Source organism: Chinchilla lanigera, unplaced genomic scaffold (assembly GCF_000276665.1).
Source record: "Chinchilla lanigera isolate Chin_1 unplaced genomic scaffold, ChiLan1.0 scaffold00007, whole genome shotgun sequence".
Taxonomy (NCBI): domain Eukaryota; kingdom Metazoa; phylum Chordata; class Mammalia; order Rodentia; family Chinchillidae; genus Chinchilla; species Chinchilla lanigera.
Genome location: NW_004955408.1, coordinates 24896794 through 24924729, shown reverse-complemented (window position 1 = coordinate 24924729; position 27936 = coordinate 24896794). Strand labels below are relative to the sequence as shown.

At 52.0% G+C, this 27936-nt stretch overlaps 1 protein-coding gene across 1 annotated transcript in view; it reads left to right on the top strand.

Annotated features, from left to right (window-relative positions):
- Stk10 (serine/threonine kinase 10) overlaps positions 1-27936 on the top strand; it is a gene marked incomplete at its 5' end in the record, with an annotated part of 113681 nt that overhangs the window by 52984 nt on the left and 32761 nt on the right. Inside the window, 7 exon segments of the mRNA XM_005376335.2 lie at positions 2417-2566; positions 13992-14064; positions 14986-15180; positions 15586-15667; positions 22129-22263; positions 24145-24690; positions 26838-26968. Of these exon segments, the coding sequence (XP_005376392.1) occupies positions 2417-2566; positions 13992-14064; positions 14986-15180; positions 15586-15667; positions 22129-22263; positions 24145-24690; positions 26838-26968 (1312 nt within the window).

Below are 27936 nucleotides of genomic sequence, written 5' to 3'. Positions count from 1 at the left end.
TGTGCGTCCGTTCTAGTCTGACACCTTGTGCTGTTCAGGTTGGGAAGGACATGACTGGCCACACCGCGCCTGGTGTGAAAGCATTTGGGCTGTAAACCCTCATCTAGTCAAAGGTCAGGGCTGGGATCGGAGGTGGCGTCAGAAGGGACCAAGACTTAGCGGTGACGTTTTGTTTTGTTTTGTTTTTACACTGCTGAGGACTGAACTTGGGGCTTCACACATACCAGGCAAATACTCGGCCACTGAATCACACCTCAGCCCTTTCTTTAAAATTCACAGTGTAAGACAGACCTCTCGAAATTACCCAGGCTAGCCTCAAATTCTCGACCTTCCTGCCCCAGCTTCTAAGTAGCTATACGTACAACCACTGGTTGATGTACTTTTTAAAAAGTAAGGAGAAGGTATTCATGTAATGCTCTGTAAGTCAGAACCGTACTTAAAAATTTGGGTCTTGGAAGGCTTTGTATTATGAGTCTAGTTTTATGGCATTCTAGGAAGAGGCAGAACAATGGGGATGGAACTCAAACGTGGGATTACTAAGAGGCCGGAGGGGGCAGGAAGTTTTAACGATGAAGCGCGTGGGAGAATTTAGGAAATGATGGAAGTCTGCTGGAGCTAAAATGTGATGGGGGTTATGTGTGTTAAAGTTTATAGAGCTGTACATTCAAACAAAGGGGAATTTCACCATATGTAAATTGTACGTCAGTAAGCCTGGCTTTGAGGCGTGAATCGTCCCGTGGGCTTGTGGTTAGTGTGGGGCTTCAGCGAGCTTACGCACTAAGTCTTTCGTCTGATGGCTTGCACATTATAAGGGCGCAAAAATGGTGGTGACTAGATCATAATTATCTGTAGCATAGCATTGTTATTTTTATTGTTTTTTTTTAATCTTAGATCAGACATGAATAAGTCACATTTTTAAACATGTTTTAAAAAAAATTGCTGCTGATACTCCAGCCCTGGACTCATTTCAGAAACAGTGTAATAGTCATTTTTGTGAGATAGGTCCTCACGAGGTAGTCCAGGCTGATCCTGAACTCACCGTCCAGCCCATGCAGGCCTCGAACTTGTGATCCTCCTGCCTCAGCCCCCGAGTGCTGGCATTACAGGCGTGTGCCACTATTCCTGGCCTCAGTAATCACTTTTTATTGCCTATCTGACACCCTGAAAAATGCGCATGCTTTATGCACAGAACCTTGCCTTATAAGTTGCAATCACTGCATCTTGTAGACTAGGAAGTAAAGGCCCAGAGCACTTAGCCACCTGTCAGGAGCCACATAGCTGCTGAGGGCAGGGCGTGGTTTCTGGCTCCGGCTGAGGACACACGGAAGGGAGCAGCTTGTGGACCTCAGAGAGAGGGGCGCTGGTCCAGGAGCCCTGCTTGGGGCCTGGCTTCTCAGGCCAGTGTGCTTGGCACCTGCAGCCCTGGCTGTGTGTTTATTTTGACCATTCCCAGGGGATCTGGCAGAGCGTTGGACCTGGTGGATTCTTGGCCACTGTAAGAGGCAGGCACAGATGTTTCCTCAGCACACCAGCTCATGTCTGCCTCCAGGCTGAGCTTCTGCTGGTCTTGACCTGGGCTGCCCTTGTCCCGCTTTTTCTCCTCTCTTCCCTCAAGGCCTAGCTCAAGTGTCTGAGCATCGTTCACCATGCCCATGTCCCTCTCTGCATCCGAACACCAGGCACAGACTTGAAGACACCTGAAAAGCACTCACAGGGTGCTGTGGTTTAAATGTGGCCCCCACAGTTCATGTGTTCAAAACTTAATTCCCGGGCTCATATGTTCATGGCATTTGGAGGTGGCTCCTGGGGAGGTAGATAGAGTTAGGTGAAGTCGTGAGAATAGGGCCCCTGTGATGGGATTAGGAGCTTTATAAGAAGAGGAAGAGGAAGACTGGGGTGTAGCTCAGTGGTGGTATGCTTGCCTAGCAATGTGCAAGGCCCTGGGTTTGATCTCTAATACCCATGGCCATGTGATGCCCTCCTCTGCATCATGATCAGCAAGAAGGCCTTACCACACGTTGCCACCATGTTCTTGGCCTTCCCAGCCCCCAGAACCCTGAACCCAAATAAATTTCTATTCTTCATTAGTTACCTGGTGTCAGGTATTTTGTTACAGCAGTGGAAAACCTAGTAAGACAGTCTGTGTCTGCTGACACAGTGGATCTCTTCATGTTATAGGGGTTGTGTTTATGAACCTAAACTGTGAAGCCAGACTTTCTGGTTTGAATCTCAGATCTGTGCCTTCCCCACTTTGCGGCCTTGAGCAAGTGACCTCTGTGAGCCTTGTTTTCCTCATCTGTGAGATGGGGTGATAACTCTGTCTGCTCCATAGAGTTGTTCGGGACAAAATGGGTCAATAAGGTCAAGTGCCTGCAATTCCTTTGCCCACAGTAAGTGCTTGCTCAACTTTTTCCAGAGCTGGACAGAGGCCTCACCGAGCCCCAGATCCAGGTCGTTTGCCGCCAGATGCTAGAAGCCCTCAACTTTCTGCACAACAAGAAGATCATCCACCGTGACCTGAAGGCTGGCAATGTGCTGATGACCCTGGAGGGAGACATCAGACTGGGTAAGGGTGGCCACTGGGTGACCAGTTGGGAAAGGCAGGGCCACACAGTGCCCACCTGCGGGAGTTGGCTGGGGGAGGGGGTGGCCTGGCCCTTGCAGTGAGAGGGAACTTGGCCTTGGTCCTCCCTCCTGTGGCCTGCAGGAGATGGACGGTCCTCCACCCTCCAGCCCTGGACCGTGAGTGATTCTCAGCCTAGGTGACTTTGCTCCTTGGGGACATTTGTTAATGTCTGCGGGCAACTTGGGGTTAGGGGTGGGTAGAGGCCAGAGGTGCAACTGAGCACCCTACAGGCACAGTGCAACACCCGCAGTGGAAAGTGAGCCCAATCAGATGCCAGGAGTGCTACCCTTTTCCCCTGCATACTTTTCACCCTTAGCTGGTCAGATTCACAAAGGTAGAACCGTGTGAATACAGTCAGAAGGCCAGTAGTGTATCGAAACCCTGTCTTTTTTATTGTCTCTTTCTTTGTGCCCTCAGTAAGTTCTTCAGCCTAGTTAACACAGATGTGCCCTTGGCTCCCATCCATGCCGAGACATGCACCTTGGACTCCCCTTATCTTTACTTCTGCATCGTAAATTCTCCTGCATGGGGCTCCTAGAGCGTCAGGGTGGTTATCATTCGGTGAAAAACACATGCTTATTGTACACAGCCCATGTAGCGCATGAAGGTTAAAAGGAGAAAGTTAGCAAGTGGTCCAGTCTCATCTGGAAATGTCCACCAAGTGGCCAGGTTGTCACCCCAGGTGCCTCTGCATGGTGGAAGGATGCGTGGAGGTAGAAACTTGAAGAGAACATCTATCTGTCACAAGAGAGAGCCGCTTCTCCCCTCCTTGTGCATTTGATTTCCATGTGTGATGGGTGAACAGTTCATGCATTGCCCCTCCACGTGCTCAGTCTCATCCTTTCAACACAGAAGTGTCACTCTCGATACTTTGTCTAGGGACCACCTTGATGTCTCTAAGGAACATTTTAATTATGTCCACGAAGAACCGTACGGCATTGAGCCCCGTGACTGCAAACTGCAGGGGTAGTAGTGCGAGTGGTGATGGGAATGTTCACTGTGCGCTGCGAGGGCAGCTTTCAGCATCTCCACCCTGAGGGCCCAGAGCTAGCAAGGACAGAGCCAGGGCCGAACCCTTGGGCCACTGACCAAGGAGCAGGTGCTGGTCCAGGGCGTGTCGGAGACGGGAGTTCTGTTCCCCGGCCCAGGCCTGGGAGTTACGAGCGTAAAAGAAACTGTCCATGAAGGAAAATGGACTACATAGTAAAGATGGTTAGGTATTTGCCGGTGAGACATGGCTGGGCAGGGTGGTCCAGGAAGAAAGAACCCGTGGGTACAGCCATGGGATGAGAAATAGCAAAGTATCGGAGGGAGAAAGATAATGAAAACTCCACGCGTGTGCTGATTTTATGAAGTCCCCTTTGGTGTCAGGCATTAGACAAGACACTTTGTGCGTATCACACGACAGGAAGCAATCCCAGGGGTGGGAACTGTGCGCATCTTACAGGTGAGGATGCAGAGGCCCAATGTAAAATGAGGCACCCAAGATCCTACCAGGAGGCGGGAAGAGTAGTTGAGTTTGGTTTTCCGGACTCCACAGCTGCCGGCGAACTGCCTCATTCCTGGGGCCAGGGAGTGGGCCAGGAGGCTGGATCAGCGGGTGTCAGGGGCAGGAGAGTCACATGCAGCCTGGCAGACCAGAGGGAGCACTCGGCTGTAGTGGGAGAAGCAGACACTGACGGCCAGGGCCAGGACCACACTGAGGCCTGGTGAGAGAGGGGTGGAGGCTGCAGCGCCTCAGCAGCTGCTGGCTGAGATAAGCACGGTGGGCTTCCTGTTTTCTGTGCTGTTGTTCCTGCCTCCTGCCCAGTTGCACCCTAAATCTAGAGGGCTCTGGCCTGCTGAGCAATGTGTGAACCCCACTCAGACTGGTGGAGGGCGGGACAAGGCGGAGGGGCGTGTTGAACTGGCCAGTTGAGAAAGCCAGGAAGCTAGTTGAAGAAAAAAAGTGCAGGGAGCATTGAGTGTGTAAATATTTGCACAATTCCTGCTGAGCCCTGGGAGCCGTGGTGTGGACTCCTATCCTGCTGCGGCCTGATGTTCTCTTTGGAAAACCCTCCTCCCCACTGAGGCTCAGAGTCTGCACCTCATGCAGCAGTGTCGCAGACCTGGCAGGCTGGGTGGCATCTGTTGACCTGTTCCTACCTCCTCTTAGGACTGTCTGGGGTCCTGGAGTCCCCACCAAATCCTTATGCAACTCAGGGCTGCATAAGAGAAGTGCTCTGCAGGTGTTTCTCTCTGCAACTTCTGCTCTGGGATCTGCGGACACATTTTAGCCATTCAAGCCCTACTTTGTAATAGCAGGGCTTTTGGGACAATGGGATGGACTACAAGGCACCATGACATGGAAGCAGGGGCTGGGGTTCCTCTCGCTTCTAAGCATTTTGCTCCTTGTGTTAAATATTTACTTATGTCTGGGATCTCCACCTCCCTCTGGGATTCATTTGACTGTTGTCAGCTAGAGCACAAGCTCTGAGCAATTCTGAATTGATGGGTGCGAATCATTGGTGCAGAGAGAGAGTGTCTGTTGACTGAGATATTTGGACATTCATGGGGAGTAGACTTTGAAGTCTTAACGGTTTGGGTTGCCCTGGAACTGACACAAAGCAAGTCACCTAACCTTTCTGAGTCTTGGGTTCCTCTCCCTCACTGAGTACAACAGTTTGGTAGAATGACTTACACAGACAGACGTCTTATTGGTGCCTGGCACATCCTAGAGGCCCAGCAAATTTGAAACTTTGTTCCTGCACTGAGGGCTGAGGAATGAGCTGAGGAATGTCCCAGAATAATTGCTGTGAGGTGGAGTGTCTCCATTGCCCAAGATGCCAGGGTTCCTCACCCGGGGGCTTCTCCTAAGATGGAAGGTGAATTTTCCAACTCTGGGGTCTTTAGAGTTCCAGTATAGGTCTAAAAATCCAAGTGCCCAGCTCGGACCCGGAACACAGGGGGTATTCAGTAATAAATAGTCACGGCCACCGTTAGCATTACTGCCCTAGTCTGTGTCGACTCTAGGACCCCTGGCTCCTGAAGCCCTCGGCTGTAAGAGGCCTGGCAGTGGGCAGCCAGAAGCCAGCTACCTGCCTCTCACCCCACCCCCAACCTTGGTCAGGGTTCCTGGTTCTTGTCCCAGCGCACTGAAGTCCTGGGTCCCCTTTTCCAAAAGGGAGGTTTTTCAAAGCCCCTCGTGGCTGCCCGAAATACCAGAAAGTACCATACTGTATATATGCTTTTTTTCCTGTACATACTCTATATACCCATGATAAAGTTTAATTTATAAATAAGACACAGTAAGAGATTAACAATAACAAATGATAAAATAGAACTAACTGTTATAACAGTGTCCTGTAATAAAAGCCATGGGAACGTGGTCTCTACCTCTTGAAAGAGTCAAGGCAGATAGTACTACTTCTGATTGACCATGGCTTATTAAAACTACAGAAAGTGAATTGCAGGAAGGGGGTCTACTGTAGGTACCAAGCACGGAGCAGTGTTTGGTCGGTACGGTATAAACTCAGTTAATCCTCAGAGGCCACTGGTAACATGTTACAGAAGGAGGGGTATGGGTACTTGGGAGGTTGATTAACTTGCCCATTGTCACACAGCTGTCAGGGAACAGCTGGGGCCCAAACCAAGGCGTCTGGCTGTATCTCACTCTCCTTGACTCTCAGTGCTAAGTGGTAAAGACTGATCTTCTATGATTGAAGGCTGACAGGAGAAGGTGAATAGCAACAGAACCAAATTGGGGGAGGGATCACTGGGCCTCATGATTAGTTGGAACCTGAAATACAAATGTTGCCAAGACCATGGCTCTAGATTCTACCTTTCTGTGCGTGTTGGTTACGCTGTCACACCAGCGCTTCTCCTGGAAGCTTCTGGCAAGATGCAGTTTTATGTTTTCTAGCATTATCACTTCAAGGATGAACCAAAATCTTACCAGTGGAGGTCTTGCATCAGTGATCTCAGTGACAGTTCTGATTGACCCAGCTTGGCTTATGGTGCTCCCTGGGCCAGTCAATGAGGCCCGCTAAAGAGGAGTTCTCTGATAGGCTAAGCTTGTAGTCAGTCTTCTGTGGCATGGAGGGTGTACCTGGAATGAAATGGAAGTCCCCTTCCCCTCCGGGTTAGTGTGGCTGGGAGAGAGAGAGGATTTGCACTGGACAGAGAAACGAATCATTGTACTGCCTAGGAGAATCACTGAGGCCCAGAAGAGGGCGAAGGAGCAAGCACCAGCAGATACCCTGAGGTGAGAGGCAAGAGGAGCAGCCTGTGTTTGTGCCAGAGTGGGGAGCTGTGGGAGCAGCGAGTCATGAAGCCAGTGGGAATAGGGAGCTGGAGATAAAAAAACTTCGTCAAGTGACCAGGGGTCTCTGGTTGGTTCTAAAAAGAATCAAAGAAACCTTATCACCCCGGAGCAGTTCTTGGTCTCACAGCTGGATGCGAGGATGCCTGTTTAGCAGATGAGGAAACCGTGTGGTGGCGGGGGAGGTGCAGCAGTGTGTTTGCCGGCTCCTGGAGTCTTTTCAGCTCCCTGCCTCACTTGCCTCGGTGACAGCCCAGGGAAGGCAGCTCAGCCTGTAATTAGGAGGAGCCTTTTTCCTGGTAAGCCCGCTGGTGGCTGTGATGGGGGAGGGATGCCCCTGGGACCCCAGGCCTGTGGTGGGGCCTTTGCTTTCTCATGCCCCACTCCAGGTCTGTGGGTGCCAGCCTGCCCTGGCTACTGCAGGTCCTTGGGGCACTGTTGGCCTTTTGGGAGGGACAGTTTTTACCGCTCAGGACTTCAGCACCCCAGGCTCTCACTTGCTGCATTGTAGGAGCACACTGGCTCCTTTTGACAGTAGAGGGGGTTAGTGCCCCTCTCACACCAGCCGCCCCAATGTCAGTCACCCCTGGTGTGGCCGTTCACCGCCTTGCTGACCGAGAGCCACCTAGGGATGGCAGACCTTGGGTGGGAGCTTGATGTGGGGTGGGGCTCCAGGAAGAGAGGGGTGCGCATGGAGTAGCAGGTTTGCCGTTGGTGGATTAATTGATTGCATTTGGGCTGGAACCTGGGCCGGAGCAGGCCAGGCAGGTGCTCAGCCAAGCTATCCTGGCTGCAGTGAACCAGCTGTGATGCCTGGCGATGTCTGGATGGTGCCCCTTGTGTCTTGGCTTATTAGTGATTCTCGTGTCTTCTACATCCTAACTTCCCTGCTTTCACGTGTGTGTGTGTGTAATGTAGTATGCGTTTTACACTGGATGTAGTTTTTTTCTTTATTCTCCAAGTAACACATGACATTTATACATGTATGGAAAGGTAAGTGTAAAAGTATTCATTGCAACAGTATTTGTAGTTGCAGGAAAATACAAATGACCCAAGTGGTTATATGCCACTAGAGGCTTAATTAAATAAGTTATGGTGCAGCCATACAATAGAATCTCTTTTAGCTATTGAAAATTAAGCTGTAGAAAAGCTTTTTTTTTGGAGACAAGGTCTCACCATGTAGCCCAAGCTGGCCTTAAACTCGTAGTGATCCTCCTGCCTCAGCCTCCCAAATGCTGGGATTACAGGTGTACATCACTGTACCTCGCTGAAAATGTATAATCTCTTGCAGAGGTGTAGGATCCGTAATAGGGCATGATGGCGCGTGCCTGTAGCCCCAGCTACTTGCGGGACTGAAGCAAGAAGAAACTTAACCCACAAGTTCAAGATGAGCCTGGGCAACTTAGCAAGACTGCCTCAAGGGACAAGCAGTGCAGTGAAGGGGACAAAAGGCTCACAAAGCAGAATGTTTGATCTAATTACATTTTTAAAAATAAGCAGCAAGTGTGTCTACCTACTACAACCTCAGGTTCTGCCTTCTTGGATTTAATCAACTGTGGATCAGAAGTATTCCTGGGTAGGCCAGGTGTGCTGGTGATACCTACACCTCACCAGGTGTGCTAGTGATACCTATAGTCTGGAGCTCAGGCCAAGGCAGGAGGATCACAAGTTTGAACTTAGCCTGGGCAACTTAGCAAAATCCTGTTTCAAAGTGAAAAATAAAAAAAGACGGGGCATGCAGCTCACTGTGAAGGCCCTGGATTCAATCCTCAGTACAGGGAAAAAAAATTATCAAGGGCTGGAAGAGTAGCTCAGTAATAAAATGTGTTCACTGTGCTCCAGGTCCTGGATACCGTTACCAACACACACAAAATTTTCATATTCATTCTCTCTCTCTCTCATTTTTTTATTTACATCTGTACCAAACATGTAAAGTTTTTCTGTTCTCCTTATTTCCTGACTAATACAGCATAACAAGTATTTACGTAGCCCTTACATTATAGTGAGTATCGTAAGTAACTTGGAGATGATGTGAAGAACATGAGGCGAGTGCAGGTTATATGTAAATACTACAGACCCTATTTTATCCAAGGACTTAGCAACTGCAGGTTGGGGGAGGGGGTGGCCCTGCAACTAATCTTATGTGGATACTGAGGAACAGTTTTACATAAAAATGATTTGTATATTTTTATTTACATTATCTTTTTAAAACACGCGTCTCACTTAAGTCAATAAGTTGCCTAGGCTGGGTTTAAACTTGCAATCCTCTTGCTTCAGCCTCCCAGAGTGCTGGGATTACAGCTGTGTTTACCCACAGTTTACACATGCTTTTTATTTCAGTAAATACACTGGAGCTATATAGTCCTTTTTTTTTTTTTTTTTTTTTTATCTTTTTGAGACAAGGTCTTGATACAGTTCAGGCTGGCCTTGAGCTCACTTTGTGGCCCAGACTGGTCTGGAACTCGATGATTCTCCTGCCTTAGCCTCCTGTGTGCTAGGATTACAGGTGTGCGCCACCAGGCCCACCTTGGAGCTCTGTAGTCTTAAATATTTTATCTCTGTCGAGATTATAGGAACTTTTCAGTGTGTAAATGTTGGGCTGGGCATGGTGGCACATGCCTGTAATCCCAGCACTCAGGAGGCTGAGGCAGGAGGATTGCCTTGAGTTTGAGGCCAGCCTGGACTACCGAGTGAGACCCTGTCTCAAAACAAACAAACAAACAAAATTTAAAAAAAAAAAACCAAAATTCTGTAAATGTTGATTTTTTTTTTTTTTAATAAGTCACTGCTTTGGTATTGATAATCAGACAAACACACACACATAAATTAATGGATGGATGGATGGATAGATAGATAGATGGTCCTATAGGGAATTTGGGATGGGAACACGTGCAAAGAGGAGAATTCAGGTCTTTTCTAAGCTGCCCCAGTGTACCACTGTCACCATAGGCAGCCTCCAGTCTTTTCTCTGTGCATGGAAAGCTGTAGGGCAGGGAGTGGGAAGAGCAAAGTGGTACATGCTTATGATCCCAGATACCCAGGAGAGGCTGAGGCAGGAGGATTCCAAGTTCCAGGTCAGCCTGGCCAACTTAATGAGACCCTTATTCAAAATAAAATAAAAAGGGATGAGTTTGTATAGCTTAGTGGTAGAGGCCTTTTATAGCATGCATGAGACCCTGGATTCAATCTTCAGTACTTAAAAAAAAAAAAAAAAAAAAAAAGGATAATAAATTTCCCTGTCCTAAAATGTCATAGCTAGAAATGATACATGTAGGAATAGCTATGTAGATGATATGCAGATGGTATACATGAATCTGGGCAGTGCCGTGCACTTGATAAATTCTCAATAAATATTAGTTTTTATAAGATTAATGTATACTTTTAAAAATATTGGGATCAAAGTATGTATACAGTTTTCTGATCTGCTTTTTAAATTTTTTTTTGGTACCAGGAATTGAACTGACCACCTCATGCTTGCCAGGCAGGCACTGTGCCACTGAGCTGTATCCCCAACCCTGCCTTTTTAACTTTAATTTTTTTATTTTCATAGTGCTGGGTATCAAACTCACTGCATGCTCTAAGTACACATCTTTCCAGTGAACTACATCCCAGCCTGCAGTCTGACTTTTAAAAAATACATTTAGTTCTTTGCCATGTTGGGGATAGAACCTAGGGCCTCATGCACCCTAGGCAAGCACTGTATCACTGAGCTATGTTTTATTTTTAATCAACACATAGTAGTTGTACACGTTCATGGGGCACAGTGTGACAGTTCCATAATGCATGCAGTGTATAATAGCCAGATCAGGGTAACTGGCTATTCTTCCTCTTGGGTACTGACCATGTCTTTGAGGAACGTACACAGATCCTCTCTGCGAGCTATTTTGAAATACACCGTTAGTTGCTGTCAACCAGTTACCCTGCTGCACTACACTGGGACATCAGAATCCTCTGTCCCGTAACCAGCCTCTTTCTCCTCCCTCGCCAGCTGCCTTCCCAGGCTCTGGTAAGCACTATTCTTCTGTCAGGATCAACTTTTTTGGCTTCCACATATAAATAAGAACCTGTGGGATTTGTCTTGCTGTGCTGAATTGTTTTGCTTATTTTCTAGTCTGCTTTTAGAAACTGAATAACGTCAGTTGTTCCCCTCATATCCTTAAGTGCCCCTCAAACATGATTCTTTTAGTGCTTTTTTGTGTGTTCCACACGTGCATAAGACCCAGTTTACCTGTGCTCGCCCTGCACTGCACACTCAGGTTCCTCCTGTTACTTTCCCATCAGTACTATGGTGTGCCCGTGCCTGCTCACAGATCCGTGTCTCTTGTTATCCAGCCCGGGAGGGTCTCCGAGGCAGGATGCTGGGTGCACGCTGCGGGTCCACACCTGCGGCCCTGTCCTTCCCGGTGGTCGTCCCCGGTCACACCACCCCCTGCAGAATGCGAAGTTCTCCCTCACCACATCCTGGGTTTGACTTTGAGAGAGAAAAACAAAAACCCACAGAAGCAAATTTAAGTTGCTAAGTGCATTTCTGTTTTTCCATCCCGTGGAGAGAATCCACTCTATCAAAAAAACGTTCTAGAGGATAAAAGTAATAAAGTGAAAAAGCTAAGCATGCTGTGTGCACTGTACCCACTGAGGTCCCACTTCTGGGGAGCTGACCCCGGGGTGTGTGTATATATGTGTGTGTGTGTGCACATGCGCTGCTGGTCCTCACATTACACAGATACGGTTCTTCTCCTGGGTCCTCACAGTACGTTCCGCTGTACATTCTTTTGTGGTTTTTTGTTTGTTTGTTTGTTTTTGTTTTTGTTTTTTTCCCCCCGGTACTGGGAATTGAACTCACAACCTCGCCCTTGCCAGGCAGGCACTGTGCCACTGAGCTAAATCCCCAGCCCCCTCCGCTGTACATTCTGTGGTATGTTTGAGACAAGACAGTGTGTCACAGACTTCTAAGTTACTGTGTCCCAAGGCAGTCTCATCCCAGCACCACAAAAACAAACAAGCAAATAAGAACCAGTTTCAAATGCAGCTTCATTCTTGTTTGTTTGTTTGTTTGTGTTTTTTTGAGACAAGGTCTCCCTAGGTAGTTTATGCTGGCCTCAAACTCCCTACATAGTCCAGGATGGTCTCGAACCTAAGGCGGTCCTCCTACCTCCACCTCCCGAGTGCTGAGATTACAGGTGTGTGCCACCACATCTGACTTGTAGTCTTATTCTTTCAGGGCTGCATGTTATTTTATAATTTCATAGCTGAGAAGAGCCATAACTTCTAGCCATATGTCAAACATAGTTTTAAAAATCCAGTTTATAAAAAAACATACAGTGGGGGATGCATTCCAAGACCCCCAGGGAATATCTGACACCATGCATAGTACCAAACCCTATATATACTATGCTTTTTCCTATCCAAATACACCTATAATAAACTTTAATTTATAAATTAGGCATAGTTGCCAAGTGTGGTGGTGCACACCTATAACCCCAGCACATTGGAGGCTGAGGCAGGAGGATTGCTGCGAGTTCGAGGCAGGCTAACCTGAACTACAAAACGAGACCTGTCTTAAAAGAAAAAAAAAAAATTAGGCATAGTAAAAGATCAGCAACAATGATAGGACAATCATGACAGTATACGTTAAGAAAAGTTCTTTAAAATTTATGAATTGTTTATTTCTAGAATTTTCCACATGATATTTTCAGACTGCAGTTGACTGCAGGTAGCTGAAACTGTGAATGCAGGGCCACTGTGTGAGTGAAAGGATTCCGACACTGGCTGTGTGTTCGTTTACTTGTATCTGTGTGAATTTTTCTTTGACAAATGTGAGAGCTTCGTGCTGCAGTGTGGTGCCAGGCATACAGCTGTGTGTGAAGCAGAAATTATTTCTTTCTTTAAGCCCATTAGTCCATAAAGGGAAGTCCCCTAGTCCCTGCGGCCCGCCCTGTGCTGTGCTTTCAGTTTGGAGGATGAGACGGAGATGCATTTTCATAGGAAGAGCCAGCCCGGTAGAAACTCCTTTGGAGTGGCCCAGGGCAGCCATCTACCTTTCAGGGGAGACAGGCCCCATAAACTCCATTCCTGGTGCACAGGGCTCGGGGCCGCCCCCACAGCTGCTCAGGGAAAGCCCGAGGTGGCTGGGCTGCAAAGAGGGGCGCCCCACCCTCACCCTCACCCTCCACGCTGGGCCCATCTCTGGAGCCGCAGGGGAAGTAGCAGCTACCCAGGAAGTGGCTGGCACTTGTTTCCGGGAGGGCGCTGGCCCGACTGTGTGTTGTGAAATTTGCTGCTTTCTCTTTCTCTTCTCCCTTCTCTGGAAGGAACTGCGAGCGCTGCGCTGGTGGGGGTGGTGGGCTTCTGGACCCCCCAGGTCTGAGAGGCCGTTGCTGCTCCCAAGGGATTTCCTGGTCTGGGACCTCAACTGGTGACAGTTGGGACTCGCAGGGGATCAGGTTCCTGTGGGCCCAGGCTGATGGGTAGGAAGGGATGAGCCTGGCCCCCGTTCCTGCCCGGAAAGGCCAGGAGTGCCCCCACCAGTCTGCAGCAGAGCTGCTCTTTGCCTGCGGCCACCTCACCTGCAGCTGGTTCCCACCTGGGAGGTGACAGGACTCCCGTGTCCCCCCTACCTGACCGTCCTCCCACAGAGCGGTGCTGTCCAGGTGGCACTGCGGGGGCTGAGGTGGAGACCAGCTTCTGGCCTCTCTTAGGGGGCTGCAGTTGAGCCCAGCCTGCCCTGGCCTGGCTCGGCCCCTGCAGCGTTCATCCCTCCTACGCGTGTGCGGCGAGCTCACCAGGGACCCTCGCTGCTCACGGGTGTCATTTCGTCCTCTGGTCAGCCCTACAAATTGGTTCTGCAGTGATCCTTTTGCCTCAGCCCCCCGAGCGCTGGCATGACAGCCACGCGCCGCCACACCCGGCTCAGAGTCTGTTTTTACAGCAGCAGTTTGCTGGATAGAAAATAATATCTATCAGTATAGAATGCATATCCCCAAGTCCACATCACAGACTTGTAACCCGGGGCCCAGGGGCGGAGGAATGTCCCTCGGATATTTCATCGGAGATTTTGTCTTGCAGCTGATTTTGGTGTGTCTGCCAAGAATCTGAAAACTCTGCAGAAACGAGATTCCTTTATAGGAACGCCTTACTGGTGAGTTGCACGGCTTTTGGAATTGAATTGAGTGGTGGGCTGAGCCTCAAACCTAAAACCTCGAAGTGGTTCAAGGGCAGCGAGGCCCGCAGTAGAGGACCCCTACCCCCGGCTGAGCCCGCGGGCACTTAGGAGTGCTGTGACACGGGGCGTGGGGCGTGGCTTCCCTCTGCCTCGGTTTCCACCTCTGTAAGGGAGGAATATGAGGGTGCCTGAGACACAGGGTCCTGCGAGGCAGCGGGACGCACGCGGCCGGCGCTGCACCAGGAACGAAGCAGTCTGGGAGACGGTCAGGGCCGTTCTCTTCCCTCGCAGGCTCCGAGCGCCAGGCACGGGCGGGGTGAGGGCGGAAGGGGAGGTCAGCTCAGCTCTCACCCTCCCCAAGCCTCCCTGGAACCTCCCTCTCCTGTGTTTCCTTCCTTACTAAAACGATGACTTTAAAAGAAACAAAACTCTCACTCAATTTCACGCCTAATTGCTCTCCGTTGTGTGGTATTTTCACAGATTGCCATGTGTTTAGCTCTTCTTGCTTATTTCTCTTAACCATCTCTCTCTCCCCTTTTATTCCGCTTGCTCCTTTCTCTCCCGTCCCCCTTCTCTCTGTGCTGTTGTAGTCCCCCCACCCCTTCTGCTGCACCTTTCCCTCCGGCTCCCGCCCGCCCTTCCCCAGGACTCTGTGTTCTGAATCGCTGCCGCCACCTGGTGGTAGGCCTTGGGAACTGCAGCAGGCATGGCGGCGCCTCAGTAAAGGTGAAGAAAGAAGGTCTAAGGAAGACAGTGGGATGTCACGTAATCCAAATCACGGTTGGGGAGCGCTGCCGACCCCTGACACGGGCTGGTGGTGGTCCTTGACCCTGCATCTTTGCGAAGTGCCTGTGGAGGCCAGGTGCTCAGCTCCCCGTTGTCCCTTGGTTGGTTCAGGATGGCCCCCGAGGTGGTGCTCTGCGAGACCATGAAGGACACACCATATGACTACAAAGCGGACATCTGGTCCCTGGGCATCACGTTGATTGAGATGGCGCAGATCGAGCCCCCGCACCATGAGCTCAACCCCATGCGGGTCCTACTCAAGATCGCCAAGTCGGATCCTCCCACGCTGCTCGCCCCCTCCAAGTGGTGAGGCGCGAGGGGACCTGCCCCGGGGCTGGGGCGCTGAGGGAGGTAGTGTTCGGGCTCCGGGCCTTTCAGAGCTCCCTGCTTCTCTGTCCGAGCTGTGGGCATGGGAGCTGACCAAGCTGATCCCGAAGCCCCCGGAGTTGGGAAAAGGAAGCTTGGGCTGCTGTCTTTGCTGGATGCCCCAGCAAGTCCCTGCTCTTCTGGGATTCCCAAGTCAGCCCTCTGGACAGTGATTTCCAGGAGGAGAGGAGCATGGCACAGGCCCTGCCTCCCCCACCATTTTAGCTCATGAAGGCTTTCTCTGTCTTTAGAGGGGGTCATTCATAGGGAGTCTGTGCCGGGGGGCGGGCGGGCACTGTCTCACCTCTCCCGCCCTGAGCCCACTGCCGATGCCTGTGCTCTCAGGTCAGAGGACTTCCGAGACTTCCTGAAGGTCGCCCTGGATAAGAACCCGGACACGCGCCCCAGTGCTGCACAGCTGCTGGAGGTGAGTGCGCCCCTTTTCTGGGGCAGGCAGGTGAGCGCATCCGTGACCTGGGCGCCTGCCGCCTTCCTCACCCTCCGCACCCACCTGCCTGGCAGCTGGGTCAGCCCCATGACCTGGTCTCGGAGGGACATGCACCCGGGGTCGTGTGGGGTTACATGCGCCTTGGGCTTATGCGAAAGGGGAGACAGTGTCCAACTTCATATGGGAACCAGTGGGTGCTGTGTGTGGGACCTGAGTGTCACGTTAATGGCACATGAGCTGGCCACACAGCCTTAGTGTAGGGAAGAGGGCTGTGTCCTTGAATCTTTTAAATACAGTTGTGAGCCTTCCTTCCCCGGGCCGGGGCTGCAGCTGCTGGGATGAGTGCCAGAGCGTTCACACCACCGCCCAGCTGCCCTCCCCCTCTGTCAGGCACTGTCCCCATGCCACCACTGCTGATGGAAGATGGGAAGTAGGCCTAGGTTACACAGAGGGGCCGCCGCCTCCGCTGCCTGCCTGCTCTGCTGACCCGATGAAAGTCGTTTCCTAAATACACCAGCTTCCCCCAGCTACCTACTGTGTGCCAGGCACTGGGCCTGAAGTTGGTTGATATTTGGGCTTAGACTGCATCCTTCTGGCTATGGACATCTTAGTGATTACAAGTATGTACTGGGATTGGAAAGTCCTGGGTTCAAATCCTGGTCCCGTCTCTTACTGGCTGTGAAATCCTGGGCTGGTGGCTTAACCACTCTGTGCCTTGGTTCCTGCTCTGGAGCTTGGATTAATAACAATGGCCCCCCTCACAGAGGGGTCATGAGGATTAAATGAGAAGATACTGTCAAGCACTGGGATTAACGGTTAAGTACTGTGCAGAAGGAATGTTTGATAGAGTGAATTTATTGTTTAGAAATGAAAAGGCTCCAGAATGCAGGCTGGGATCTATTTATTAGAAGGTCTTGATTGCTCCTTTTAAGTTTCTGCAGTCTGCTTAAAAGCAAATATCTAGAGTTCCAGACGGCCTCATTTTCTGGGTATTGCAGTGTTTGCTGGGGGTGGGGAGGCCGCCGTCACTGTCAGATGCCAAAGCTCCAAGCCACTCGGGCCCAAATGTTTCCTGCGAGCTGGCTCCTCCTGCCCCGATGCATCCGGCTCACAGGACATTCCGCAGGGCAGAGAGCAGCTGTCCTCAGCCCACTCGGCAGCCCCAGAGCCTCAGGCCGAGCCAGGAATTTCCGCTCCATAGTTGGATAAGATGTCCTGCCAGGGGACTCCTAGCAGACTGCGGACGGGTTGCAGAGGAAAGTAGTGCTGTCTCAGAACAAAGAGACCCCTTCAGAGCTGGTGCCGCCTCCCGGCTTTTCCATGTGCCTTGCTGTTTCCGAGATGGGAGGATAGGGACAGTCTTACCGTGGGGAGATGACGGGGCCAAGGCTTGGAGCGCGGAAGTGACTTGCCCAAGGTCACTTGGCTTTGAGTGCCAGAGGTCGGTGCAGACACAGCTGCCCAGCACCTGCTCTCCGGCTGTCCGTGCCCCAGCTTTGGCCTGCCTGCTTCCGGGAGGTGCCGCACCCCCTGGTCTGTCCCCAGCACCTCCATGGGCTGGGTGACTCATGCCCCCAGGGGCTTGTGGTTCGTTCATTCACTGGCACAGATACTCTTTGGAAGAGTATCCTGCCGTAGTTAGTAACCCCGGCTCTGAAATCAGGCACACCCACCCTGGAATCTGGGTAGGTCTCTGCGTTGGTTGCCTCATCTCTCAAGGTGACTAGCACTTGCTTCACACAGCAGTCACTGGTGATATCTGTGCTGCTGGACACTACAGTCAGCTCAGGCCTGGGTGCTCGTCTCCCCCAGCCACCGGCAGCGTCGGCCGCAGCCCAGTGTCCTTCCTTGCCTCGGTCTGCACTTGACCCCCAGGCCCCAGGCGCGTCAGCTTTCCTTCTGTCTCTAGTCTCCTTGTCTTGCTCCTCCTCACCACAGCTGACGAATGTGGACGTCTCTCCTCTGTCACCACTCACCTGGCCCATCTCGTCCTGTCTGCAGTGACCTTCGGCCCGGGCTTCTCCCCGTCCTCCAGGGCTGGAGGTGTTTATCTCTGTCTCCCCCTGGGTGTCCGGTGGGTGTCTCACACTGATGGTGACAGCGAGCCCTGGACCCTTCGGTCCGCAGTAGCTTCACTCCGCTGCCAGCTCAGGCCCCAAGCCCGGCAGGCCTCCTTGCTCGCTCTCTCCTCCTTCACGGCCACTTGGGCAGGAACACCGCTGCCCGGCCCTCAGGACGCGTCTGAAATCTGCCCACGCGCCCCCTCCGTGACCGCCACCACTGAGCCGCCGTCGTGTCCCACCCGCAGGGTGGCTTCCTCCCTCGCCTCTCTGCCGTCCCTCCATCTGTTCTTACTTAGCCGGCACAGGAAAGCGAGGGAACGTGCAGCTCATGTCCTTCCCCATCCGAGCTCCCGAGTGGCTCCCATCCCACTCAGTCCAAGGTGGAGCTCTGTGACCCGTGAGACCCTGTGTGATCTGCCCACCCTGTTGACCTCTCTCCCCTCACTCACTGCGGCCACCTGGCCATCTTGTTCTCCAAGTGCACAAGGCTCACTCCTGCTGCAGGGCCTTTGCACTGCACTCTGCTCAGAGAGCTTTGAAAGCTCTTCCTCCAAGACCTCCCCCAAAGACAGGGCTAGCGTTCTGATCCTGGTGGTTTGGTTCCAGAGTCTGTGTGTTGCCTGCTCTGGTATGCCGCCTCTCCACGTGAATGAAGGGGAAACAGAATCACAGAGAAAAGAGTGGTGGGGGAGAGCACGGGGCAGGAGGGAGGACTGAAGGTGCTGGCGCCTGAAACCCCAGGAGGCGTTTTCTAAAGCCAGTCCTGAGTGTTAAGGCCTCTGGCTGGTGATTTCTAAGCACACAGGGAGAACTGAAAATCGGCTCAAATTCTTTAAAAGGGTGTGTGTTTAGATGGAAGGAGCGGAGCTGGCCCGAGGGCCAGGCCAGTTGGCCAGCCATGTGGTGCCATCCTTGTCTTGGCATGTTGGGGCCTCCAGCAGCGAGAGCCCTGAACACCCCCTTTCTTCACCCTCCTTCTGAAGGGGTGGCCGGTGGACCATCTGGAAGGTTCCCACCTTCCCTTGGGCATTGCCCGGACACTTTCTCTGTAAGGAGCCTTGGTGACGCGGGGGCTGGAGGGAGAGGCTTCCCTGGACGCTCCCTGGGGGCAGCACAGCCAATGCAGTGCAGTGCAGAGCCCTGGCCATGGGTGCTGTGTGTCCTAGACATGTGTCCTGCGCTGCTGTCCCAGGAGCACCCTGCGTGCTGGGCCCTCCATGGCCATTTCCCCTGCGGCTTGCCCCTTCCCAGGGACCGTGGTGCTCGAGACACACAGTGAGCTGTGCTTCCACCTGCAGAAGCGAGGCTCCTGGCCACGGCGAGCAGCCACTGATTCATTCCGTCTGCGGAGCGCCCTGGTGCAGATTTAGTATTTCCTGGAGCCTGCACTGTGTTGTTTATTTCTGCCATGTCCACTTCAGCTGCTGCAGCGAGGTGTCCGCCCCTTGGCATCTCGCTCAGTCACGTGTGGGGTCACGTAGCCTGGAGCTCAGGAACCACTGGCATCTGGGTCTCAGCCTTGCTCCCAAAAAAGCTGTGCTTTCTGGGTAGAGGAGTGGCCAGGAGCCCAAAAGGGGCCTCCTGGGTTGGCTGCTGCTTCTGCTGCTGGAGGTGCTGGGGAAGAGGGTGGGGGCAGCACCTGGTGAAGGACGGGAGTGGTGATGATAGCAGTGATGGTGCCAGTGACAGTGTGCTGATGGTGGTGGTGAGCATGGCAGTGGTGATCACGTGGCAGCTGCCCTATTCTGAGCGTGGCTGGTGCGTAGAATAGCCATACCTGTATTCTTACTGTACAGATGAGCAAGCTGAGGCTCGGGGAGGTTTCATGACTTCCCCAGTTAGTGCTGGAGGCTGGATTTGACCCTCAGTGCCCTGGCTCTGCCACCCATGATTAGTAAGTCCTTACAACACCCACTCAAGACCTCTTGAAACCACTCAACAGCCAGAGTGACATATTTAGTGGCTAACAGTGGCTTCTGAGAATCAAGTCTGAGGCGCTCATGGGGCACTGGGGCCCTGCAGGTACCGCCCACCCTCTCCCTTCCTCCTGTCCTGCCTGCTCCCCAACCCTGGCCTCACAGCACACTGAGCCCAGTCCTACCCCAGGGCCTTTGCTTGTGCTGTTCATGCTGCCTGGAACTGTCTGTGTGGAGGCGACTCCTTGGCTTGTCCCTGCGCACACCTTGGGTCTGAGCTTGCTGAAGCCTCCTTAGGGAGGCACCCGGTACCAGCACAGGCTCACATGACCTGCGCCATGGTCGTGTGGACCGTCTGAATCCGGGCCTTCTGCTGTGCATTCACTCACAGGCTTATCTCAGCACCGGGCGTGTGTCACCTCGCCACCCTCACTCTGTGGCTATGGAATGGAGCAGCAAATAAATGGGCAAGTGAGACAGCAAGCAGGTAAATTCATGAAGTTCTCAGTAGAGGGGAAGAACTAGAGCAAACCAGACTGGCTTAGGAGGAGATGAAAGGCAGGGCTCGTGAGGCGCAGTGCCATTTACAGCTCTCAGGTGAGCAGATTGGAGAGGCTGCTGCCTTTGGCAAACGAACTTTAGTTTATTCTTTTATTTATTTTTTATTTTTTTATTTTTCTCCGGTACCGGGAACCGAACTCACGACCTTGCGCTTGCTAGGCAGGCGCTTTTGCCACTGAGCTAAATCCCCAGCCCCTATTCTTTTATTTTTGTGGTGCCAGGGATGGAACCCAGGGCCTTGTGCCTGGGCAAGGGCTCTACACAGAGCTGCATTCCCAGGCCCAACAGTTTTAAGTGAACAAGCAGATAAGAATGATTTATGGTGAACGTACCAGTTCTGAATGTTTTTAAAGCAAGAGAGATCTATCCTTTCATCATACGCACTTCCCCAGAAGTCTTGTTGACACTGCTCTGCTGATAAAATTTCTGATAGTGAAGCAGTAAATTTCAACAGCGCCTTCTTATAAAATTTCAAATGAGCAAACTGCAACTTCATGACTCCCCCATCTCTTGCTGGCCATTACTTTCCTGTGGCCGGGTGAGCCGTGGATGAGGAATTGCGTATCCCAGCCGCACCCTGGGGCTGGGCAAAGGCACCTAAGGAGCGGCTTCTACCCACTGGGATGCCTTGTGCGGATCGAACATCCCTAAACCTTTGCATTAACTTTTTTAAACTGTGCCGTTTCTGTGAATGTTGAGTGGAATGTATACCAATCTGCCTCAAGAATTTGCGTTTCTTTTGTTAACACCAAGCACGTGTGTCCACCTGAAAGTGACCTCATGTACACCACTGTTTGTAGTAGTATCAGTCGTGGTCGTCAAAGACAGGAAATGACCCATGAGTCCACCAGCGAATAAACAGACTGTGACATGTTCAAGCAGCGTAAGAAAGGAACAGCAGGGCTGGGGACAGAGCTCAGTGGTAGAGCATATGATTTCCTCCTTGGTGTGCGTGAGGCCCTGGGTTCGATCCCATACACACATACACACACACACACACACACACACACACACACACACACACACACACACACACCAAAGCACCTGACGATGTCACAGGCGTGACATTGAGCAAGAAAGCCGGTACTAAAGACTTCCATGCATGGTGACCCTGTGCGCAGGAAGTGAAGGTTGGAGACAGCCAGGGAGGGGGTGCCTGCAAGCCGAGGCCAGGGAGCTTTCCAGCGTGATGGAAATGTTCCACATCTTTTCTTGGTAATACTGGGGATTGAACCTTTGCACTGAGCTACATCTCCAGCCCTGTTTGTTATTTTGAGACAAGATCTTGCTAAGTACTCAGGCTGGGCTCAAACTTGCACTCCGCCTGCTTCAGCCTCCCTCAGTACTGGGATTACAGCTGTGCACCACCAGGCCTGTCTGAAATGTTCTATATCTTTACCTGAGTGTTGGATAAATATAAAGTTATCAATCTTAATAATGCATGAGCTTTACTGTATGTAAATTACAACTCAATAAAATATATATATGTGGTGTATTTATAAAGCTGTACATCGAAACCTTTTAAAAGGAAAGTAAACAAATATGCAAATCAAGCATTTTGAGCATTGCTTGAGCTCCCGCTTTGACATCAGAGCTGTTGTGTGCATTCTCTCATTTCATTTTGGTGACCCCGGTGTGGCATCGGCATCACTGTTCTCACTTCAAGGTCGCAGGGGTTAAGTGACCTGCTTAGGGTCACACAGCTGGTGAGCGGAAGAGCTGGGATTTTCCCACTTTTCACCACATGCAGGATTTCTGAGCTGCCTCCGGGTTTCCCACATCGAGTTCACGTTCACGCGTCCTGCGGGGCTGCGTCTGGCTTCCTCTTCCCTGAGGACCAGCTCCCCAGCTGCGCTCCCCCATGCCAGCTGTTCTCACACAGATGTGTTTGCCTCCTCAGCACCCCTTCGTCAGCCGCGTCACCAGTAACAAGGCTCTGCGGGAGCTGGTGGCTGAGGCCAAGGCCGAGGTGATGGAGGAGATTGAAGACGGCAGGGACGAGGGGGAAGAGGAGGACGCTGTGGACGCCACCTCTGTAAGTGCAGGAAGCGCGGGGGCCAAGGAGGGCCGGGATCCACAGGCCATGGCTCACAGAGCCAAGACTGGGGAAGAATTCCGTTCTGCGCCTGCCCAGCTCAGAGGTTCGGATGCCTGCACTGCGGGTTGTGTAAGAGGACGCACAGGGCCGGCTGAGGCCACGGGGGTGTTGGCTGATCCTGAAAATTTCAGGAGAGACCAGGAATGCAGGTTCTCCCATGAAACCGCCCCATTTATAAAAGTCAGTAACTGAGTCATCGCTTCCCTGTCTTTTCTCTGATGTGGCTCATGTGGATGTTTTCAGCACACTTAGGGATAAATAGATGAGGCAGTCAAAGGCAACTGGCCAAGGGACTTCGGCCGCACAGACCCCATCTGGCTGTCCCAAGCGTCAGGAGAACAGTGACTCGATGCATTTGTAACACATTTGCAGCTTCAGCATTTCTGAATTTAATTAGAAATGGTGAATTTAAATTGATAAGACCATTTGAGCCAAGGCTGACGTAGCTGTGGGCCGGAGCCTGTCCTGGTCCCTGGTTGAGCTGTGTAGGGAAGCTCCTTCCAGGGGGCCCTGGCTATCTTGATCATGCCTTTGCCCGGGGAAGCAGGCTTGGACTTGCCCGTCAGCAGAGCTGGCCCACCCCTGCTTGCTGGGGACAGTGCAGCTTTCTTAGGTTTAATTTGCTCCTGGGAGGGAGCCTGAGGCTGGTATGAACCCCCTGCCCCAGGATGAAGAAAAGCTGTAGGAGGCAGAGTGGGAACCAGCCAGCCACAGAACCCTAAGCCCCTGCCTTACAGATGGGAAGGCTGAGGTCTGGGCTGGGAGATACCTGGCTGGGCGGACAGATGTGGGCAGGGAGTAGAGGAACTGCAGCTGATCTAGCTCCAGGAGGGGACCCGTGCTGGTGACGCAGCTGCCGAATGGGTGCTGAGGAGGCAAGAAGGAGTGGGAGGCAGGACCCTGTCAGGCCCAGCCTTGTCCACCATAGGCATGAAGCTGATCTTCATCATGAGGACAGTGGGAGCCATGAAGGGCTTTAGGCAGGGGCTGTGTATTAATGAAATGTGATAGAATTAGACTTCCAGTTTTTAACTATTGCCCTCGGTATTGAATAGAAAGTAGATAGGGTTTCCTGTGCTAGTCACCCTATCCAAAGGCAAAAACAGAGGCTGGCAGGACTCAAAAGAATGTGGAATATGATCCCATTGAACTCCGGTTGATAACAGGCAGGCCCACCTCACATGCAGATACTTGAGGGCCTAGTGAAGACAGAGTGTATTAGGGGGAGGGAGAAGATTACCCCTGGGAAGGAAGGGCTTACCTGGAAAGTGGCTGCGTGGCACTTGATTTATTCGTTGAGCTGGGCATCATTGTATTTATGTATCCATTTTTCCATATTTGAGAAATCAGAAGGTCTGATCAGCGGGGCAGGAGGGAAAGTACATTTTCCCACATTGTCACAAGTGGACAGTGTCTGCCTGGCAAGCATGAGGTCCTGAGTTCAATTCCCGGTACCAAAAAAAGAAGTACACAAGTGGAGGAGCAGAGTAGCCACCGGGCCGTTCCTCTGGCTGACCGCATTTGTCTGTGCTCCTAGGAGGAATAGAGCTATTGATTTAAGCTAAGATTAGAGGTGGTCTGGAGATTGCTATTCCTCAAACTGAATAGTAATCTCTCACATGAGATCCTGTATTACTGTGTATCACTGCACGTTATCAGTGAGGCGATGGGGTGGGGAGTCTGTGCTTTTGAGCATTTCCTCTTCTACTGCCCTAGCCCTGGCGCCATTGCTGGGTGTGTCTGACTTTCAGCCCCACCATGTCTCACTGTCTCCTTGGGTAGACAACAGCATGCTCTCAACTCTTCTTTTTTTTCCAGGCCCTGGGGAACGACACTCAGGACTCTTCTGAGGCGAATCGGCTGAGCCTCAATGCCAACAAACTTCTGCAGGAATCTTCTATGCCACTGCCACCCAGCCAGCCTCAGGACGGTGTGAATGGGCCCTGCAGCCAGCCTTCTGTGGAGGGAGCCCTCCAAGCCCCCCGCCCACCAGATGGAGCCCCTGCAAGCGAGAACGGCCTGGCTGTGCCTGTTCCCCTGCGGAAATCCCGGCCAGTGTCCATGGATGCCAGAATTCAGGTCGCTGAGGAGAAACAAGTCACTAACCAGGCTGGGAACCTTAGTCCTGCAGCCAGCAGGTCCCAGAAGGCAAGCCAGAGTCGGCCCAACAGCAGCGCCCTGGAGACCTTGGGCAGTGAGAAACTGGTCAATGGCAGCCTGGAGCTCCCCACCCAGGCGGGGCCAAGCCTGTCCAAGAGGTCCTCGGACTCTGGCAGCGTGTCCACCTCGGAGAGCATGGACTACGGCACCTCCCTGTCCGCCGACCTGTCCCTGAACAGAGAGTCAGGCTCGCTGTCCCTCAAGGTAATGCTGCTGACGTGCCACAGGCTTGGAGCAGGGGTGTTCCAGGACGTGCTGCTGCTTGGGTTTGGTTCCCAAGAGCATTTATTGGCTGCCTTCCCTGCTCGTACATATCCGTGGGCTAGTGTGTGATTCAGTGCATCTGTTCAGTGTGTGTGGATCGAATCTGGGTAGTTAGTGTTTCCATCTCCTTATCATGTCTCTGTGTTTGAAGCCTTCAGATTCTTCCAGTTCTTTCTAAAATGCAGAGTAAGTTGTTACAAACTGTAGTCCCCCAACTGTGGACAACAGCTTTTAGTAGAAGCATTGTTTTCCTTAGGACAGGAGTCTTGTCCTTTCTTATCCTAAAAAGATACTTGAAAAATTTTTCTTTTAGAAATAAAGCCAGGTCTGGGGATATAGCTCAGTGGCATAGCACCTGCCTGGCAAGTATGAGGTCCTAAGTTCAATTCCTGGTACTAAAAGATAAAAAATAATAACAGGCCTCCCCCCCTCTTCTCGAGGTATTGAGAACCTTCTTGGTTGGCTGCTGTGACCTAGGGAACACAGGCTGGCCTGGTACAGGTCCGCGTACTGCATCAGTGCCTCTGGCCTGGCCAGCACCCTGTGACCAAGAATACTTTTTACACGTGGGTTTTGGCCTTGACTTCCCTCTTCCCTGTACCCTCCCTCCTGCTTCCCTCGTTTCTCACTGCTGGCCTGACCATCTTGAATCCTCTAGTGTGCGCCCGGCACTTCTGAGAGATCGGGATTGAGTGGGCTCAGTGATGGCGAACCTTTTAGAGGCCGAGTGCCCAAACTGCAATCCAAAGCCCACTTACTTATCGCAGAGTGCCGACACTGCAGTTAAACCTGAATACTGAGGTTTCAGTTTAGAAAAAACAGCTTTTTTCTCATGCTTGGCTGCTGGGGCGACTTGGTTCGCATGCCCACAGAGAGGGATCTGTGTGCCTGCTGTGGCACGTGTGCCATAGATTCGCCACCACTGAGCGGGCTGGTCCTCTGCCTCTGCCTCTGCCATCGAGAGCACCAGGCCAAGTGTGCTGGGGGAAGTGTGCAGGAGGGAGGGGCCCAGCCCAAAGGGAGCAAGACCTGCCTTCAGGTCCCCGCTCAGCATGAGGGAGCTCAGCAGGACTTGAGATCCACTCACTCAGCTGGCGGGGGCTGGAAGGCCCTCGGTGGGCTGTGTTGCAAAGGCTGGGCTAGGCTGTGTCAGGAAGGGCATCTGGACTCAGCAGAGAGGTCAGAGGCCAAGGGCAGGAGGGAGGTCAGGAGGAAGCCAATGCAGGCCCCAGCCCTTGTCGGAACCAGAGCTATATTATGTTCTTCCAAAGGTCTGGTGCCTTGTACCGTACCACCATGACACCGCCTGGAGTCAGGGCAGGACCCTGAGTAACTGGGTGTGAAATGCGCAGTTATTCACAGTGAAAGATAAAGATGGGGAGTAATGGTGCAGCTCCCGACAGGTGTGGCTGCCAGCAGGGTTCAGGCCAGGCCACGTTGGCTGCCAACTCCATTGCGAAAACAACTTCTGGTTTTCAGCGCCTCTTTGGATTTGAGCATCTCAGACCAAGGACTGTGGTCTGTCAGAGACAAATAACAAATATTGAACTTTACCATGAGCTGGGCCTGCCCCGTGTGCCCCTGCAAAGTCTTTCATCAAATTTCGTAACCACTGTGGGAGGCAAAGGCTATTTTTATCCTCCTGGGACCGTGGAGGAAGCTGAGGCTTAGGCAGGGACTTGCCCAGGGCCACTGAGCCAGCAAGTGGTAGAGTGAGGATTAAGACTTAGTGCCTTCTGGGGCTGGGGATTTAGCTCAGCGGCAAAAGCGCCTGCCTGGCAAGCGCAAGGTCGTGAGTTCAGTTCCCAGTACCGGAGAAAAACCAAAAAAAAAAAAAAAGACTTAGCGCCTTCTGATATCATCCTGTGCTTAGAGACAGCTGGCAGCGAGGAGAAGGGGCCTGGGTGCCGTGCCTGAAGCTGAGATCAGGGGCAGGAAGGGCCCTGGCACTCAGTTCCCGGTCACGAAGTTTGAGGTAAGAGGGACAGTGGACAACCAAGGCCGTAGGGCCAGGCGGGCTGTGGGCTGTGTCAGCCATGGAGTCCTAGCTGAGGTGCTAAGCTTTGCCTCGTGTTTTCCTTGGTCAGGACTCCAGGCTGCACAACAAAACCCTCAAGCGGACCCGCAAATTTGTGGTGGATGGCGTAGAGGTGAGCATCACCACCTCCAAGATCATCAGTGAAGATGAGAAGAAGGATGAGGAGATGAGATTCCTCAGGCAAGTCTGGGAAGGACACCAATGGCCGGGACAGGGTGGAGGTGCAGCGAACGTGGGTGGGCATTGGTTCTTTGGGTGAGAGAGCTTTTGGTCTCCAGTATGAAGTGGGCAAATAATGGAGACAAAGGGAACTAGTTTTGCTTAAGATCCTGTGTTTTCCGAGTCAGCCAGCCATCTGCCCATCCATTCATCTATCTGCTCATCCATTCTGTCAGCCTACCCACTTATCTCTTCATGCACCCAGTAACCCATTAACCAGCCACTGATCTGTTTCACTTATGTATTCATCCATCCGTCTACCCATATATCTACCTATCCATCCGTCCACACAGCCATCCATCCACATAGCCATCCATCTACCCATCCACCCACCCATGCATCTATCCACTTACTCCTGTTTACATCCCTCCACCCATCTGTCCATCCAATCACCTATTTATCTACACATGGCTTCCATCCATCCACCCATGCATGTATCCATCTGTTCACCCATTTTTCATCTGTTATCTGTTCATTCATCTAACTCTTCACCCATTTATTATCTGTCTACCCATCTGTCCATCCACCTACTTACTCCTCCACCCATCTACCCATCATCTGTCTACCGACCCACTAGGTAGGGATAGGGTAGTAACCCATATAAATGAGGCTGTTACCCTTGTAGAACTTACACCTAATAGGCTAACACACAAGATACAAGATAAGTCTTAACTGTGACACAGTGCATGAAGTAATGGGTGATATGATAGAAAGCACCTGGGTGGGGAGAGGCTGCTCCTAGAGAACCTCTGAGCTGAGCTCAAGGGGTGAGAGAAGCCAACTGTTGGGCCGCGGGTATAGCTCAGTGGCCCAAGCGCCTGCCTGGCAAGCGTGAGGTCGTGAGTTTGATTCCTGGCACCAAAAAAAAAAAAGAGAAAAGCCAGCTGTGTGCAGAGCTGAGGGAGCACAGAGGGAGCTGCAGTGGCTGA